This window comes from Mauremys mutica, chromosome 1, assembly GCF_020497125.1.
Source record: "Mauremys mutica isolate MM-2020 ecotype Southern chromosome 1, ASM2049712v1, whole genome shotgun sequence".
Classification (NCBI taxonomy): Eukaryota; Metazoa; Chordata; order Testudines; family Geoemydidae; genus Mauremys; species Mauremys mutica.
This window is the reverse complement of record NC_059072.1, coordinates 4,652,235-4,671,244: the sequence shown is the minus strand read 5'-3', so window position 1 is coordinate 4,671,244 and position 19,010 is coordinate 4,652,235. Positions and strand designations below refer to the sequence as shown.

Here is a 19,010-nt window from a genome sequence, read left to right as displayed (position 1 = left end):
CATTCCCCCGCTTTTTGTCTTTTTATGGGGAGGATGTTTACCCATCGTCCCCGAAAAGCATCATGTACAGACTAAAGATAACCCAGTGGGCTAAACACTGTTATGTGGTTACCTTATCTTACCATCCATACACTCATGCCCCATATGTCATTTTAGTCTGCACATTCCCTCGTACGACTATTAGACAGACTTTATTATCCAATTATTTTAGTCCCTTATGTTGGGCCTGGGAATGTTAGGCCCGGGACCATGGATACATGGGGGTCAGTAGCCTCTTTGGTGTTTTATTGAGGGCCTTGTGAGAATATACAACTGTAAATGTAAATATAAATGTAAAATATGGGATATACATATTATGTATATAGATATGAATATGTATATTATGTAATGTAATATATACTAATCATTACCTCTCTCTATATAGGTATATAGCTTATAGATGATTGTTATTAATTTGTTAATTGTGTTTATACTTCTTATTCCATGACATGATTGTTTGGGTGTACCACAGCAGTGTTGATTGCCATTTCCATTCCCTTGTTCACTCTACCTTGCAACTTGGCTTTCTTTGTTTGACGGGACATATAGCAACACATTCCTATTAAAACCACAACAGTTAGGGCCTGAATTCCCATTAAAAATACGCTTAGAGTGCGGAGTGCGGACTACTGGATGCAAAGTCACATCCTCAGGGATTGCCCATCAGGGTGTTTTGAAATACTGGGATAGGGATTATTATAGTGTGTCCCACAGTGCTATGGATATGAGAAATAAAACAGAAATTTGGAGTAGTGACACTACCACTGAGGCCTTTATATATAAATATATTGTAATTAGTTACTACACAGTACTGTCCATTCATGTTATAGGTTATCCTTAAGGCTGGTTGTCACCCTCTGGTCGGCTTTACTGGACAGGAAACAGAAGTGATCCATTGGTTGATGTAGATCCAGTTGTTTCTTATGGATGCTGTCTTCCAGATAACCTACTGAACAGACAGTAACCAATTTATCAAATATTGCTGTGTCAGGATTTAATATTGGTACCCAGACACTGAACAAGATTGTTTTGAATAACATGTGCCTCAGTTAGGATGCAGTGTCACTGACCCAAATTATGACTGGTACTAACAGGAAATTTGTTTACCCAATTTGTAGTTACTATGTAACTTAGTTTCTTTACCAATTTGTTTTTTCCTTGTCTTCATGTTGTTTGCTGCTATTCGTTTGTTGATTTTTACCTGTGTGTTGGTTAAACAATTTAGCAAGGTTATACATCGTGTACATATTGTACATCAATCATACAATACAGCAATAATACAGCAGTACAATAATAGAGTAGTACAACAATAATACAGTTGTTTTTACACAGTAACAAAGTAGAAATTAAATGACAGTTTTCCTGGTCCAGCTAGTGGTTTTTAGCTGATTGTTAAATTAATTGTCCATATATGGTAGATAGAGGTGTATTTGACCAGTCTCTTATTTATAAAACACTTCATTTTTCTTTTCTTGATGCTTGGGGGGTTCTTCACTGTATACAGATATGAACTGGTGTCTTCAGGGTGTGATATTTTCTGGCATCTTTGGTCTGTGGGATGCAACTCAAACAACTTTTGTTAGTTAACACAGTAAAGTTTTTTGTTTGTTTGTTTGTTTTCAATAACCCAAACTTAATACACGGTTTTAACTTAGTTTCTTTACAATGTAATAAGAACAATGTAATAGGGACCGAGCCTTTTATAACACAAGCTATACTTTTGCAATTGTTGTATAGACATTCATTTTTATTTGGGGTGCATTACTAATATTTAATACTAAATGTAATGCTTAACAGCAAAAATAAATGCTCACAATCTTCCATAAGAAGGTATATTGCTTTCCCTTGCTGAACACTTTGTTTCAGCAAAAGAGTTAATAACATAATTTTAACAAGCTTTTTAGAGTTAATTTGCTTGTGATACCAACTTCATTTTTAACTGTTTAGAAGCACAAACCTTAACAACCGTTGCTTCCCATTAACATAACATAACAAAAGAAAAGCATATAAAACTAAACCAACTATAAAATTACACCAAAATAATTTTTAAATACAGATACATGCAAATACTTTGAGGGTATTTGAGGGTATACTTTTATGATGCTTTGTTATGTTTGGGAGCCAAAGGTGGAAACCTGTTGAAAATGTGAAAACCTGTTGAAATTGTTTGGTTAGCTTAATGCATAAATTGTTATTTTAAAACATTTTGGTTATGACATTCTTATAATATTATCTTTACCTTAATGTTGAGGTTTCCCCTTACATTTTTTCTTTGAATAACAATTTAAAAAAAAACTAAAAAAAAAAAACTGTAATTGATGAGAGAATTATTTTTGTTTGCAATTGCATTATTTGTTGAGGCAGAAATATATGTACATATATTTGTAACTGAAACCTTTTTGAACTTTGCACAAAAATTGGTGCTAATAATACTATGATTACACCCCAACCATGATTTTAAAATAGTGTGGTACCATATCTTATATATATTTTTAAAAGGGTATAAAATTGACTTTTGTTGCAACAAAATAAAAATAATTTTAAAAAAATAGTCACGTGACACACACAACATAGACACAAGACACACACATGACATACAAGTCAAACTTACAATTAAAACCAAATGGCGCCAGAATTCTATTCATAACTATACAAAATAACACAACCAAAAATAAAAAGTAAAAAAGTTATTACCTTATTTAAAACTTGTAGCATAAATTTGATAAAAATATATTAATATTTGCCAAATGTATTGTATTAATTTGGTAACAGGGAATTTTGCATTACTTTATATTTAACATTATTTTAAAACTCTGCTATATGGAAGTAAGAAAAGCCCATGTTTCAAATATTAGTTAGTGGTTAGGATTAGAAGCAGAGAGTGCATTTCTGTTGCTTGGCAACCATATCTTCAAGAAAGTTAGGAATAATTCCAGCTGTTGCATCCCTGAAGGGTTAAAATAATTAATTTACTGGATTTAAAGTTTTTACCTTGTTTTCTTTTTGTTTCTTGTTTTGTTCTGTTTTCAGTTGCTTTATTTTTTGAAGGCTTCTGTAAAAACTATAACTTTTAACTTTTAAAACAAAAAGAGAGAGACGAAGTGAGGAGAGGCAGGGGGTGGGGGGAAAGGGGGAGTTAAGAGCAACCTAGGAAGGTAGCGAGACCTGAGCCAAGAGAGATTAACTCCATCGAGGTATTTGAAAGTACAGGCAGCAGCAGCATGTTTAGCAAATTGAGAAATCATATAAAGGACAAAACTTAACTGGTATGTAAAAATATTTGAGAAAGAAGGTTCCATTTTCAGATATGAGCGCGAGTGTGGTTCCATGGGTCAAAGCAATTGGGAACCTGCACAGTTGGGAATTGCGCCCCTGGTTTTTATCCTGGCTCTGAGAGGAGATTGGGGGTAGTTACCTGCTCTTGTAAAACCTGAATTTGTTACCCCAGTGTCTGTTGCTTTTGTGTGCAAGCCAAATGGATAGTGGGAGTGCCCTTTTTTGCTGCAGTTAACTGTTTTGGGGCAACTTTAATTCTAGGTGTCAACCTGCTTAATTTCAGTTTTTTATTTTGAAATTCTTTTTTATTCACTCCCCTGCGATCGAGTCGCAGCTCCTGTCTCCTAATGTGCTCTGTGAACTGTTCCATTTTTTCCTTCATTTGATTTACCAATTCAGTGAGAGTGCTGTGTGCTCCTCTCTCCTTCTGTGCACTTACTTGTCCCGTTCTGACAGGCACCAGTCTAGGTTCCAGTTTAAGTTTAACTGGAACCTGGTTTTTATCATAAGGTGATGGTTGCAATGCAGTGGACCCTGTTTCATCTTTTAATTTTACTAGGGCCACCTTTTTCCACTTCTGTCCCCATTCTTCAGGCACAGCGTAGCTACCTGAAGCCTGCTGTTTACCACCAATATTTATAACAGGGGACGGCACATGTATTTTTTGTAGGTTCCTTACAGCTGTTTCCAGTGTTTCACTCTGTTCCTGTACTGGTTGTCTCTGGGCTGCTTGCCACCCTGCAAATCGGGTGGGAGCATTCCAGGGCTGTGTAGCTTCTTTTGATTCTTTTAACTCTTTCTTTGTTACTGTTACTTGCTTGGCCAGCATGCCAGCATGCTGTTTAAGCCATCTCACTGCCATAGACATGAGTTGCAAAAGTTTTGCTTTTTTACTTTTATTACTATTTCTTAGAGCCTCGGTTTGTACCATCGCTCTACATATGCCAGTCCATGTTTCCCCACTCTCCTTTTTAAATTCATATGGCCCCCCCTTACTGGCAATCCAGCGGGTCCAGGAGTTATCAAACTCCATGGGGATCAAAAGGGAGGGGATCAGGGGGTTCCCTAGCTCGAGGTTTTCTGCCATGTTAGATTGCAATTCTTACAGTGGACAGGTCGCTTACTCACCAGATCAGCGGTCGGGGTCACCAGTGTTGTCAGAGTGCTACCGGTGCGGTGCTCTGCTTTCTCCAATGTTGATATCACTCACCTGCGTGCGTGTGTTCCCTCTGTGTGCTGCCCCAGCTCTGCGCAGATAGCTGACCCAGCAGACCCGATGAGAACCCCCAATAACCACAGAGTCTAATAAGGTACGAAGGCACATCGGCCAGGTTTATTGTCGAAAAAAGCACAGTCTCCAGCTCCCTGGCAAACGTAGTCCAAGGTGCTGCTAAGATACAGCTAGCCAGTACATATGTACTCCCTGACATTGGACTCAGCTCAGTTAGTGGCGGAACTTTCCACTGCCCCCTCGGCTGGCCAAAGACACCGCCCCGGGATGCATTCTTATACACAGATACAAACAAGTTACACATCACACCTGACGTATGAGGTACAACCCCTTTACGCAGCAAGGTTCAACCGCTCTACGTATTTAGGTGCCGCCTCTTACCTTGTACATGTTGGCTCGATCAAAACAACTCTATCCATCATTTTACCCTTTTGCCCCTGTCATTGGGATGGGTCGGCCTGTCCTTTTATTATCTATGGAATGTTCCAGTATAGTGTATTCTGGTGCTGTGTTTATACTTCGGTACGCTAGGTGAATATATGTTTATGCAACATCAGCCCTTTTCTTGCCAGCTTCTGTGAACCGAGCCGGCCTTCAGCTCACAGCCTTACTTTGCTTTTTAGCTAAGTCTTGTCCATTACTTTAGTTTAGGCCTCAGGCCTCATACTGGGCTTTTATCAGGGCCTTTACTTACTACAGGTGTAAAAAGGTTGGAGACCACTGGGTTAGCTATCAGGAAAAACATAACACTAGGGGTAATTAAGCTCTGGAATAGCCTAACCAGTGACTATAGCTTGTCAGACTGTGGTGCAAATTCCATGAAAAGCGCCAGTGTCGAGAAGCCCTTAGATTTGATGGAGGCTCTGGGGAGGGCAGTACTGAGGAAAAAGGACAGCCTGGAGAAGAGTATGTCACTCATTTTAAGGAGAATTTACAGGTAATGAGGAATTGAGAGAGACAGAGCCTTGAAAAAGGTCAGGGAATCAGCACGTTTCATACGATTGGCGAACTGGAGAAAGGTGGTTTGACACTGCCGATTTGGTGTTAGTGCCGACCCCAGTGAGGGGAAACAAAAGGCAGGATTATAGGAAGGACCTTTTGAGGTGACTGAAGGGGTGAAGGTCGTCACATCTGATGTAAGGAAGCCCAGCGGCAGAGGAACGGTGCAAACTGTGCATATCAATAAAATAAAACTTACTCTCAAAGGGAGATGGCAGTAAATTTGATTTGTTGAAACATTCTGTGTCCGTTTAAATAGATTTGGTCAGGGAGAGCAGGGCAGAGAATCCCCTGGAAAGCCGTGAGTTCAGGGTGGGTTTAGATCCACCTCCAAAGCAGGAAACGCCGGCCCTTTCGAAGCACCACAAACAGGGATTTTCCTCGCCAGGTTTAACTGCCAAGATTGCAGACTCCAGGCAAACCTCAGGGCCCCGCCCTGCTCCTAGCAGAGCATCCCCGGCTGAAGGGGAAATGCAGAAACAAGTTCCGGAGGAGGTGCAAAGCCTGCGTGAAACGGGGGTAATCACTGAGTCAGAAAGCCCCTGGGTGTCTCCTATTGTAACGGTACCTGAACAGGACAAAGCCGCGAGAGTGTGACAGACCCAGGGCACAGTCTAGACTAGTGAGTAGCTGTGTCACCCGGGCTCTAACCTGGGGTGCCCTGCACCCTGCTTTGCTTCTGTAGCCTCCAGTCCTGCGCTGCTCCCCAACAGGCTCCAGCACGTCAGTCGCTTCCAGCTTGGTGTGCGTGTGATCTGCAGCCAGGCACAGCTCAGCTCCTACCAGCCTTGTTCATACTGCAGGGTGACGCCAGCACAGACCCAGTCTTATATTTCCCCCCAGAAATGGATGTCCTGTACTGCTCAGCCCTCTCCCGGACAATACAACCTGTAGTAAGATGAGGCCCAGAATCATGAACCCCTGGTATGAGTGATCTGGTATCAGAGGCCTGAGCCTGAGCCAAAGGAATTGTCAAGAGTTTGCTAACAAAAAGCAAAGTTCAGCTGTGAGCCTAGGGTGACCAGATGTCCTGATTTTATAGGGACAGTCCTGATTTTTGGGTCTTTTTCTTATATAGGGTCCTCTTACCCCCCACCCCCATCCTGATTTTTCCCCTTTGCTGTCTGGTCACCCTCTGTGAGCCACAGGCAGGCCCTGCTCACAAAAGTTGGCAAGAAGGCTGCTAATTGGACATATACACATATCTAAAGGGTATCAAGCGCTAATAGGATAAACATGGGCCAGGATGGCACCAGCACCGTCCCCTACGAACGCATTCCTCAGAGATAATAAGGAACAGGGTGACCCATACTAAAAGACAGGATCAAAAGGGTAATATGATGGAATGAGTTGTTTGTTCCAACCAACATGTACCAGCAGAGAGGCAGCACCCCAACCCGGAGAGAGGTTGTACCTCCATACGTCAGGAGTGATGTGTAACTTGGTTGTACCTGTGTGTAAGAATGCATCCCTGAGTGGATATCTTTGTCTCGCCGAGGGGACAGTGGAGAGTCCTGCCACTGACTGAGCCGGTCCCTTGGCATGCGGCACATATTTGTAGTATGTCCAGTAGAGTCTGCTGGGAAGTATCATGTGCTTCATTTGTTAATAAACCTGGCTGGGTGCCTTCATACCTTATCAGAGTCTGTGATCATTGGGGGTTTCTCAGAGCCTGCTGTGCCAGTGATCTGCAGAGCCAGGCAGCACACAGAGGGAACACACACACACGAAACCAACTGTTATCAACATTGGACAAGAGCAAAGCACTGTTGTCAGAGCTGTACCGGTGTGGTGCTCTGCTCTCTCCAATGTTGATATCACTCAGCTGCGTGCGTGTGTTCCCTCTGTGTGCTGCCCCAGCTCTTCGAAGATAGCTGACCCAGCAGACCCGATAAGAACCCCCAATAACCACAAAGTCTAGTAAGGTACGAAGGCACGTCGGCCAGGTTTATTGTCGAAAAAAGTACAGCCTCCAGCTCCCCGGCAAACGTAGTGCAAGGTGCTGCTACAATACAGCTAGCCAGTACATATGTACTCCCTGACAATGGACTCAGCTCAGTCAGTGGCGGGATTTCCACTGCCCCCTAGGCTGGACAAAAGGCACCTCCCCAGGAATGCATTCTTATACACAGATACAAACAAGTTACACATCACACCTGACGTATTGAAGTGCAACCTTTCTACGTAGCAGGTTACAACCTTTCTACGTATTAAGGCACCGCCTTCTACCTTGTACATGTTGGTTCGAACAAAACAACTCTATCCATCATTTTACCCTTTTGCCCCTGTCATTGGGATGGGCCAGCCTGTTCTCCTATTATCTATGGAATGTTTCAGTATAGTGTGTTCTAGTGCTGTGTTTATGCTAGGTGAATATATGTTTATGCAGCATCAGCCCTTTTCGTGCCAGCTTCTGTGAGCAGGGCCTACCTCTGGCTCACACCTTGACTTTGCTTTATGTTAGCAAAGTCTTGACCATTACTTTAGTTTAGGCCTCAGGCCTCATACCAGGCCTCTGATACCAAGGTTTATATCTTAGGACCTCCTCTTACTACAAGCACCACACTGGTGACATCCGATGGCACAACCTTAACCTGCATCAAGGGAGATTTAGGTGACATATTAGGGAAACCTTGCTAACTGTAACAATAGTTGAGTATTGGAACAAGCTTCCAAGGGAGACCCTTACAGATTGTCCTCCTTTGGTACGGCTACACGGCAGAAAAGTTACCAACTCCAGACTGATGCCCTGGAGCACAGCGCTGCAGGAATATGATATGGAAATTGTCCATATTAAAGGCAAAGGAAATGTGGTGGCAGAGGCACTGTCTGGGCAAGAGGGTTCCAAGCTGACGCATGCAGATTAGCCAGTAACAGAGGGAGTGCAAGGGGTGAGGTGTGACCCAAGGCCTTCAGCAGACACAGAATTGCATGGCGTTTTTACAGGGATACCCTGCAGCTGGATGTGTACAGGTTAAGTTTACAACAGGTGCTATGTGAGGGCTGTGCCCAGAGCCGAGAGCCCGCTGGTCATCATAATCATTGCAAAGTGTACGGACAGATAATGTTTAATTATCAGATCATTGTACAGATAATTATGTATCTGTACTGGAAATCATGTGCTTAAGGTCTAGGAGCTAAGTCAGGTCACACAAAGGGATGAAGTTGCTCCAGTCACGCAGGAGGGAAGAACAGGTGGCAGACAGATTTGATTGTCAAACTCTGCAACTGCAATAAAGATGCAAGAGAACTGTGTGAGAAATACATCAGTTTGGAGCTGCTGATAGGACACGGCCTTTCATGAAACCAGGGGAAATCTAGTCTTGCTACTCTGCTTTCCTTCTTTATTCTTTATTTTGACAAGTTTCAACTCCCCTTTATTCCAAATTCAAATATATACTACCTCATACTACTGGTCTTCTAATTTAATTGCTCGTACCTTTCGTTATCTTTTCATATTGCCAAAGGCTTTGACATTGTTTGGCCAAAAGTGTCGTCCAGGTTTGGATACCTCCAGTGTTGGCGCACAACTCAGGAAACCTTGTAGCCTGTTATAAAATAAATGTTGAGCGTGAACCGCTCCGGTTTGCTTCAGTGGGACTTTTGAGTACTCAGCACTATCAGAAAAATGGGCTTTTTATATAAAATCGATGGCTCCTTTGGAAAGAGGTTGGCTTAGCTCCATCCGGAAGTCAGATCATTGAACTATTGTCTTATTTAGCCCCGGTGCAATTCTCTTAGGTCTGAATTCTTGTTTGAAATGCTCTCCCTGGAATTCACAGGTCCAGATTTCCTAGGCCTTCCAATTTAAAGAAAAGAAAAGGTGTGTTTGCAACATACTTGTGAAAACATCTTTTGGTCATGTCATTTCAGCAAGGAGTGGAGATTGCTGCTGACCAGTTGATGAACACATCAGGGCAAAGAATGAGAAGAAGATTAATTTCATGGAGTTATATTGGTGCAATGAAATAAAAAAATCTCAATATGAGGCTGATCTATTTCTGCCCCATTGCCCTACAGCTCCACCATTGCAAAGTAAGTTCAAAGCTCATGTCAAGGAGCTGACTCAGTTGAATTTAACCCCCCGTCCAGTAGGTTGCCTTAAAAGACAACTTTCCAGATGAATGCTTCATGCTACAAGTCACTGGACATTCCATTAGAGGAGAAGAGAAAAATGTCCTGGAAAAAGGAGAAATATTCAGAGACGGCTACTGACTCCATAATTATGTTTCCGCAGAGTCTCTGTTGGAGAGTTTATTCTTCAAAATGCTCTCAAATGACATGCCAGAGATACGTTGGTTTTTACATTTATCCTTAGCGCCGGGAGGAGCGGTGATGATGGAAATGGGGTTTTGTTTTCTCTGAGGGCTCCTGATAGGGTTGCCAACTATCCAGTCAACCAAATCCTAACACTGTTGTCTCACCTCTGCCCCTTCCCCAAGACTCCATCCCCCACTTCACTCCTTCTCTGCAGCCCAACCACGTTCACTCCATCCCAGGGCCACCCGGGGGGGGGGGGGCAAGTGGGGAATTTGCCCCAGGGCCCGAGCCCCGCAGGGGCCTATACAAGAGTTTTTCAGGGCCCCTGGAGCGGAGTCCTTCACTGACTCTGGAGGCCCCGGAAAATTCTCGTGCCGCCGAATTATAGCTGAAGTGGGGGGCCCCTGCTGCTGAATACCCCAGGCCCCCTGAATCCTCTGGGTGGCCCTACTCCATCCCCCCTCCCTCCATCACTTGCTTTCCCTTACTTTCACTCACTTTCACGGGGCTGAGCTTGGAAGTTGGGGTGCGGGAGCGAGTGCTGGCTCTGGGCTGCGGCCGAGGGGATTGGAGTGTGGGAAAGAACTAAACCTGGGGCAGGGGCCTGGGGTGCAGAAGGGATGCGGGGTACAAGCACTGGAAGGCAGTGTGTGTGCAGGAGGGTTCACTGGACTGTGTGTGTAGGGGGGGGTTCCGTGCAGGAGAGGGGTCTGGCCTGTAGCAGGAGTGCAGGGGGACAAGGGGTGTGGGCTCTGACTGGCCTTAGGTCAGGCAGTTCCCGGTAGGTGGCGCAGTGGGTTTGAGGCAGGCTCCCTGCCTCCCCTGGCCCCGCACCACTTCCAGGAAGTAGCCAGCATATCCCGGCAGCCCCTGGGGAAGGAATAGGGGTCTCTGCGTGCTGCCCCCACCTCCAGTTGCTGACTCTGCTGCTCCCATAGGTGGGGGACTGCCTTAGATCTGAGTTAGATAGTGGCCTGGCTATGTGTCTGATCTCTTAGGTTAAGCAGAATCTTCTATATGATGAAATAGGTTTTTAATAATCAGTCATCATAAAGTGTTGGGGTGGTGAAATAAGGGCTGGAGACTGCATTTTTGAATTCTTGTTAACCACTGTATTGAGACAGAAATTTACTTTTTTACTAGCTTGGGATCTAACGTCAGAATAACCACCAGCGTGAGGTGAGTCTGCCATATCCCTCAACAGTTTGTCCTGAATCTGGTATTCTCAGCTGTGAGCCACTGAGGCCAGGTGACACATACAAAAAACCAGGGTCACTGTCCTTCAGTGACTCACCCAGATGCTCACCACGAACCATATGGTTAGTCTTCTTGATACCAAAGGAAAAACTTATATTCTTGAAGTGAAAAATGGGCCTATGTTTTCCAGGAAAAAACTCTTTGCTAAAATAGGTAATACAGGGAGGAACTGCACCCTGGTACTCAGGGCCTGCAGAAAGCTATCAGCCACTACAACTCTAGATTCCCCTATCACTCCAGATCTTTGAAAATTGGCAAGTGGAGAAGTGCTCAGTGCTACCGGTTCCACAGGGAGGAATTTTGTGATTTTTAAGCAAGGAGGGAGGAACAAGGAGAACCAGGAGACCGATATTATGATGCAGCAGAGTTTTTAATGCAAATGAAATTGGCAGTACACAGTTACAGAAGTAATACTACAGAGCAGAAAGAATGTATTTCCAGTGTTTCAAGAAGGGCCATGACCGATCGCAGGCCTCAATGGGTGTATTTCAGACAAGATGTTCTGCTTGCATTGGTGCAGCTGCAGAGGTTGACAAACAAGTCTCCTTTACAACCATTTTAAGGCCCTTGTTTTAGCCCAGTGGTTGGGAAATGAGACAAAACAAAATAAAAGCAGAGAATTAGGCAACTTCTCCCTAAATGTCGGCCTCAGAAAAGGTCAAAGTGAGTTGCTAAAGATACGTCTTGATGGAAAGGGTAGAACATGTCGGGCCTAATTCTCCTTGACATCAAGGTCTCTTTTTTTGCAGGAGTGCAGGGGGGACAAGGGGTGTGGGCTCTGACTGGCCTTAGGTCAGGCAGTTCCCGGTAGGTGGCGCAGTGGGTTTGAGGCAGGCTCCCTGCCTCCCCTGGCCCCGCACCACTTCCAGGAAGTAGCCAGCATATCCCGGCAGCCCCTGGGGAAGGAATAGGGGTCTCTGCGTGCTGCCCCCACCTCACAGTGCTGACTCTGCTGCTCCCATAGGTGGGGGGACTGCCTTAGATCTGAGTTAGATAGTGGCCTGGCTATTGTGTCTGATCTCTTAGGTTAAGCAGAATCTTCTATATGATGAAATAGGTTTTTAATAATCAGTCATCATAAAGTGTTGGGGTGGTGAAATAAAGGGCTGGAGACTGCATTTTTGAATTCTTGTTAACCACTGTATTGAGACAGAAATTTACTTTTTTATTAGCTTGGGATCTAACGTCAGAATAACCACCAAGCGTGAGGTGAGTCTGCCATATCCCTCAACAGTTTGTCCTGAATCTGGTATTCTCAGCTGTGAGCCACTGAGGCCAGGTGACACATACAAAAACCAGGGTCACTGTCCTTCAGTGACTCACCCAGATGCTCACTCACGAACCATATGGTTAGTCTTCCTTTGATACCAAAGGAAAAACTTATATTCTTGAAGTGAAAAATGGGTCTATGTTTTCCAGGAAAAAACTCTTTGCTAAAATAGGTAATACAGGGAGGAACTGCACCCTGGTACTCAGGGCCTGCAGAAAGCTATCAGCCACTACAACTCTGGATTCCCCTATCACTCCAGATCTTTGAAAATTGCAAGTGGAGAATGGTGCTCAGTGCTACCGGTTCCACAGGGAGGAATTTTGTGATTCTTTAAGCAAGGAGGGAGGAACAAGGAGAACCAGGAGACCGATATTATGATGCAGCAGAGTTTTTAATGCAAATGAAATTGGCAGTACACAGTTACAGAAGTAATACTACAGAGCAGAAAGAATGTATTTCCAGTGTTTCAAGAAGGGCCATGACCGATCGCAGGCCTCAATGGGTGTATTTCAGACAAGATGTTCTGCTTGCATTGGTGCAGCTGCAGAGGTTGACAAACAAGTCTCCTTTACAACCATTTTAAGGCCCTTGTTTTACCCCAGTGGTTGGGAAATGAGACAAAACAAAATAAAAGCAGAGAATTAGGCAACTTCTCCCTAAATGTCGGCCTCAGAAAAGGTCAAAGTGAGGTGCTAAAGATACGTCATGATGGAAAGGGTAGAACATGTCGGGCCTAATTCTCCTTGACATCAAGGTCTCTTTTTCCCTTCTAAAGGGACTTAACTAACAACAAATGTAACTGATATCTGTCTTAAGGGCCCTTGTTTCCTTTACACAGCGTGGTCAGTATAAAGAGGCTGCGCCTAATTCAGATTGAGTCCACAGGTGAAAGCGAGAATCAGCACACGGGTGGGAAAGCCTTGGCAGAAGGAGTCATAAAGCGTAACATTAGAAAGGCAGCATGGCTGTCAGCCCAAGGTGCTGAGCACACACAGCTCCCACTTAGTTCAGCTGGAGCCCTGTTTGCCCAGTACTTCTGAAAGCCATGCCCAAAAGGTCAGGGGTGTATCTGTATCTGGCTGTTCATTTCCTGGTTCTTCCTTTTTCCACGGATGTTCCTGCTGGGTTTAGCATGACCCACAGTATCCACCGAGATACCTACGGCCATATCCCCCATATCCCCATAATCCTCCGTAACCACAGAAGCCTGGGTAACCACAGTATCCCCCATAACCACATAATCCCCCATAACCATAACCACCTGGGTAACCGCAGTATCCCCCATAACCACATAATCCCCCATAACCATAACGGCCGCCGTAACCACCATATCCACCTAAACCATACAATCCTCCGTAATGGCCTCCATAGCCGTGCAATCCCCCCCAACCGAATGAGCCTCCGTAACCGGGTCCGACCACAGGTGCTCCTGCAGCTCCCACTGCACTGTGTTGAGGGAAATTGCTGAGAATGGGTCCTGGGAGGGTCACGACAACTGGTGAGGGTCTGATGATCACTTCAGAGTCTTGGCACTGCCTAACGCACGGCTCGTTGCAGGTACCAGTGACCGGACAGGGCCGGGCCACTCCGCATTCTGGATAGCACAGGCTGGAGCAAGTCATCTTTCTGGGATGGAGGTAAACCTGAAACACACAACAGGGACTAGAGTCAAAAGAAGGTACAAGTGCCTATGGAAGAAAGGCTTCAAAGCTTGGTGACTATTGCAGCGAGGTCTGTACGGGGCGGGCAAGAGAGAGGAGAAGTGGCCTTAGTCTCTATGTATGTGGCAATGTATTTGTTCCTATTTTCTCTTTCTAGGCTTCCCTCCAAACTGGTCCCTTTGAGCGCCTATCTAGAAACATTATCTGAAAAACACCAACTAGAATAAGCATCACTCTTTCCATGATAGACACCTGCGATTCTGGGTCCATTGTAGACATTTCTCAAAGAGGACATGGCCTGGGATTATGGTAATCACTTCCTTTCATTTCTGAATTTAACCTCTGCATGCAAATGCGTTGAGTCCAGTGTCAGAGTAGGGCTCATCGGGTTTCCAAAGCTTGGAAGTCATCAATAATTGCTGATGAATAAACAGAAAACTTTACTTTTCTCCAAAGAAATCACTAAGGACATGCTCCTTAGCTGGGGTAAAATGAGTTCAGGTCCACTGACTTCCATAAGGTGACATTAATTTATACCATCTGAGGAGAAGCAGTGGATTTTTCACTCAGAAGAACATACGAATTGCTAGATTAGAGCACACCGTTTCTCATCTTCATCCATTTTTGTGTCTCCAATAGTGAGGAGTAACAGCTGCTTCAGAAGAAAGTAGGAGCGCACTGAACTGGCCCTTTCTCTATTAACCCAGGGAAATGTATTCCTAATTCAGATAAATGAAATATGGGTAAGTGACTTTCTGAGGTTACTGAAAAGATTTAAATGCCCTAATTTTTTTCCAGGTAATAGGAAATATGTTTCCCATGAATCCACCAGTGCCTGCAACTCAATAACTATACAAGATAATTATGGAAGAACCCCGGATCCCTCATATAAAAACACATGAATAAAAGCAAGATTCAGTCTTCAATGAAAATAGCCCCTACTGTCACATCTCTAGAGTTCGTAAGCATTGAGTGTAATTGGACTTACGAGCTCACCGAGGAGATGAAGTCCGGAGAAATGATTAGAAGAGCCCTGAGTGTGTGAGCACTTTTTATACAGTTCCTAGGACTGCTGCCTGGAGGATCTGCGAGGCTGTTTGTGATGGAGGTCCTAATTAGTTGCCAAACAAACTTGATTGCCTTGCTATGTCCTCCTTTGGCTGGAGCTGTTTTCCTCAGGGGCTTTGATCATTGGGCCAATCTCAGCGTCAGAGGGTGTGACGTGCACGTTGCACTCTTCACTCTTTTTCATCTTAATATTGTATGGGCCAACTGCATTCCTTGTGTCATTTTACTGACTTTTTTGTGGTTGCAGTGAGAATGAATGGTGAAGGTGATTCTGAGCGGCATCAATAGCACAACTGGCACTGATGGAAGGAATCCAGTTTGGGCCTTTCAATTCATACTGGTCGTGGCCAGGTGTTGGGTCCTTCATTGTAAACCTGCTAGGAAGGAGGGAGCCATTTTTCTGCATTCTCACCATCTCCATCCTCAACTAAGGGTCAGATCCAATTCCTTTTGAAGACAATCGGAATCATTCCATTTTCTCCAGCATGTTTCCTGTCAGGACCTTATATTTGATATTCACCTGTTGGCAGGGGTATAGTAAAATGCCCTATGAACAATTTTAGTCCCACTAAACTTACAAACTGGATCTTAGCAGGGACCTAAGTGGGAACATGGGCCTTTGTGATGGCCCGTCAGCCTAGGGGTGAAACTACCCTACGGTGAGTAAAACTGTACCTAATATTGGACTTCCACTTGGTGTCACTAATGAGGTCCACAAAGGGCTGCCTAGAACAGATTTGCTCACGGGTCAAAGTAGGGATGATGACGAGTGAAAGGATTCAATCCTCTTTTGTAGATAAGGCTTAAGTTAAGTCTTGGAATCTCTACTCATCAGAAAACATCTCTCCATCCATGAGCAGGCAAGAATCTGAAATTTTCCGATGGAATTCAAGCTTGTTCCTGTTGCAGTGTAGGAATACAAATCTCAATATTGGATTCAAATGGAAAATTTTTTGGGACCATACAATGTGTCCTGCTCAAGTGTAAATATGCACCACTGAGGCTAAACCTTCAAACAAAGAGAATTAAAGTCCATGGCAAGATCTTTAGGTGGTTGATGGTTTGTTCGCTCTTACATGAGAAGATGTTTCACCACTAAGATCCTCCAAAAAAAAATTTAAAATAAAATAAAGAAAAAACCCAGAATGAGCCTCTCTAAGAGTTACTCAGGTGAGTGATTTATTTGGAAGCCATGAAATGTAATGTAGTAGATGGGTAGATATGTTAGATGATGCTACTGAAGAAGTGGGGGTTCAGTTTTGACTCTGTCAGTCGCTCCTGTCTGACCTTCACTGAAACTTGCCATGGTAAACAGGTATAATTGTAATACGCAGGGTGGATCATCTGAAGTGTCCTCTGATCTTAGCATTTCAAAGCACTTTACAAACACACATCATGTTTTTATATGGTCAAAGAGGTGTATTATTATAATAGTAGTAACTTTTTAATGGGATTAAATGTTCCAATAATGAAGATGAGATTCTCTTTAAAATTGCATGTCAAGGTCTCAGCTGTCACTCCAGTGCTCACTTCATGGGTCCGAGCCTCTGAAATTGGGTCTCTTTGATTTTCATTCAATGAAACTTTGAATTTCCCATTTATATATATTTTAAAGTTGAAGGGTAGATGCTGAACCAGCGTAAAGGAGGAGAGGTTTCCATCAACTTGAGATTGAAGGATGGCACCTTACCGCACCCTGGATTAGAGAAAACCTTTCTGCACCTCCATCCTCAGCTGCTCATATCTAATAGACAGTGAAATCAATGGAAACCATCAGCCATTGCATCTCCATGGATGGCCAGCCAAGATAACTGGGTCTTGTGAGAGAATTCAGCTAATAAAGAAAAGGAAGACACACAAGAATGAGTTAAGGGGAACTTCTTCAATGGTCAGTTTGCTGTGGGATTAATTTGCAAGTCTGATCACCTAGAGCATTCTGGAAGCTCCTTCTCTGATTAAAGATTTTCAGCCAGAATTAAGAATAATTTCAAAGTGCAAAATTGACCCTCGCCAGGGATTTCTTCTAACCTGAACAGGATAAAATGCCTCTCCATAATTGTAGGGCACAGAATATCATTGAAGTGTATGGAACTGGACTGAGGTACATTATCTGAGGCTTTTACAGAGCAATGTTTGTTAATCAAAGGGAAATGCAAAGCTTTTTTGAAGGAAAAACCAAACAGCCCCGAATAAGGAATGAGGTTGTGTTTCGGTCAGGGACAGGCATTTCTTTGGCCTATTAGCAACAAAGAATCCTGTGGCACCTTATAGACTAACAGACGTTTTGCAGCATGAGCTTTCCGTGGGTGAAAAAATCTCATGCTGCAAAACGTCTGTTAGTCTATAAGGTGCCACAGGATTCTTTGTTGCTTTTACAGATCCAGACTAACACGGCTACCCCTCTGATACTTTGGCCTATTAGTGTTTTCTATCCCACCCCCTCCAGGCAGGCTGCTTGATCTTATCTCGGGAGAGGAGTTAGAGACGGGACCGTCCTTCAATGTACACTCGTGTATTAAACTCCCACCCTACCCAGCAACACTTTACATCTATCTCTTCCCCCATCCATCTGCTTGCGGGCAGACGTAACACACAGCGTCTTTTCTTCTTTGCTGACATATAGTGGTAAGAATGTAAAAAGTATCAAAAATCAAATGAGCAAAAAAGACCCAAAATTCTCTCTCAGGCAAATAGACAGGCCTGAATACAAACATTATCATCACTATCACACTAACATCCTGAAGAGCTCTTACCAAGGGCAGTGAGATGTGCAACCTTGGTGTTTGCATTGGTGCCTCCAGCACTGATCAGCACCATGCACTGTGTAGCTTCCTCAGGGCCTCTGGACAGTGCCTCTGGATATACGTGGGGCCAGTGTGCATGGCACCAGAGGCAGCTCTTGTCAGTGGAGGTGGCTGCGGCATTTCGTCATTGGGTGTGTGACTTTGCACTCCTTATGTTTTATTGAAATATGTTATGAGTGTGAATATAATGTAACTGGAATATGCTTTATGAAAAAGGTCTCTTGTAAGGTATCCTAAGAAAGATTATAATCCTACTGACTATAGTCCTCCTCTTTGTATGCATGTATCATTCTTGTATGTGAAGCTAGAAATAGGAAGTAGAACTCTGAGGTCCTATTGTAGTTATGCAAATTGTGGGCCATTAATGATGGTTTAGAATCTTGAAGACTTCCAGTGACAAGGACAATTGGTTGTAAATGGTTTATTTACACTGCACAACCTTCCCCCCCCTGTCTATTCTGTGGGCGCAATCCAGGAAAGAAATGGAAGAGAGCTGGGGTCTTCACAGTGACAGGTGACCATGTCACATGCTGTACCTGGATATCACGTCTTAGATCCTGTGTTACTTTTCCATTGATGAGGCAGGGATGGGGACAAGCAACAGACAAAAGATTCTCCGCCCTCGTGCAAAAGCTATAAGAAGGGGGGGTGGTGAGCAGTGAGCAAAAGGGCTGCCAATCTGTGAGAAACCCCCTTTGCTTACCAATCCATGAGATGTCTGCTGCTGGAGATCTAAAAAAAGACTTTAGTGGTAACCCGCGGAAGAAAAGGAACTGGGTCCAGACTAGGAAGGAGTCTAGTCCCTGTGAAAGACAGCTTATTGGGATGAATCTTTGAGGGTTTTAGATATCTAACCTGTATATCAGTTTCTATAACTGTATATTAGGCTTCGACTTGGTGATTCCCTTTGGTCTGCTGTTTGATTGACTTACTTGTATTCTGGCCAGATATTACATTGAAGCCACATTTAAACTCCTACTTGGGAAACATTAATAAAATCACTATTTGTTTATTAAGGAAAGCCAGAGTAAGTTGCAAACAGCTGCTGCATGTCTTCTCTTTCAGGTGTTATATGAGAGCGGACAGTTTACGAGTGTTACCCTGTGGTAAGCTTAATAACAGAGTAAGAATTGATATTTTTGCGG

General features: G+C 43.8%; 1 protein-coding gene across 1 annotated transcript; it reads right to left on the bottom strand.

The window, feature by feature from the left end:
* Positions 1 to 13,435: 13,435 nt before the first annotated feature.
* On the bottom strand, positions 13,436 to 13,972 carry LOC123350405 (claw keratin-like). The gene has a single exon (XM_044988988.1). The coding sequence runs from the start codon at positions 13,952 to 13,954 to the stop codon at positions 13,460 to 13,462; it is 495 nt and encodes a 164-aa protein (XP_044844923.1). The 5' UTR covers positions 13,955 to 13,972; the 3' UTR covers positions 13,436 to 13,459.
* Between the last annotated feature and the right edge of the window lie 5,038 nt (positions 13,973 to 19,010).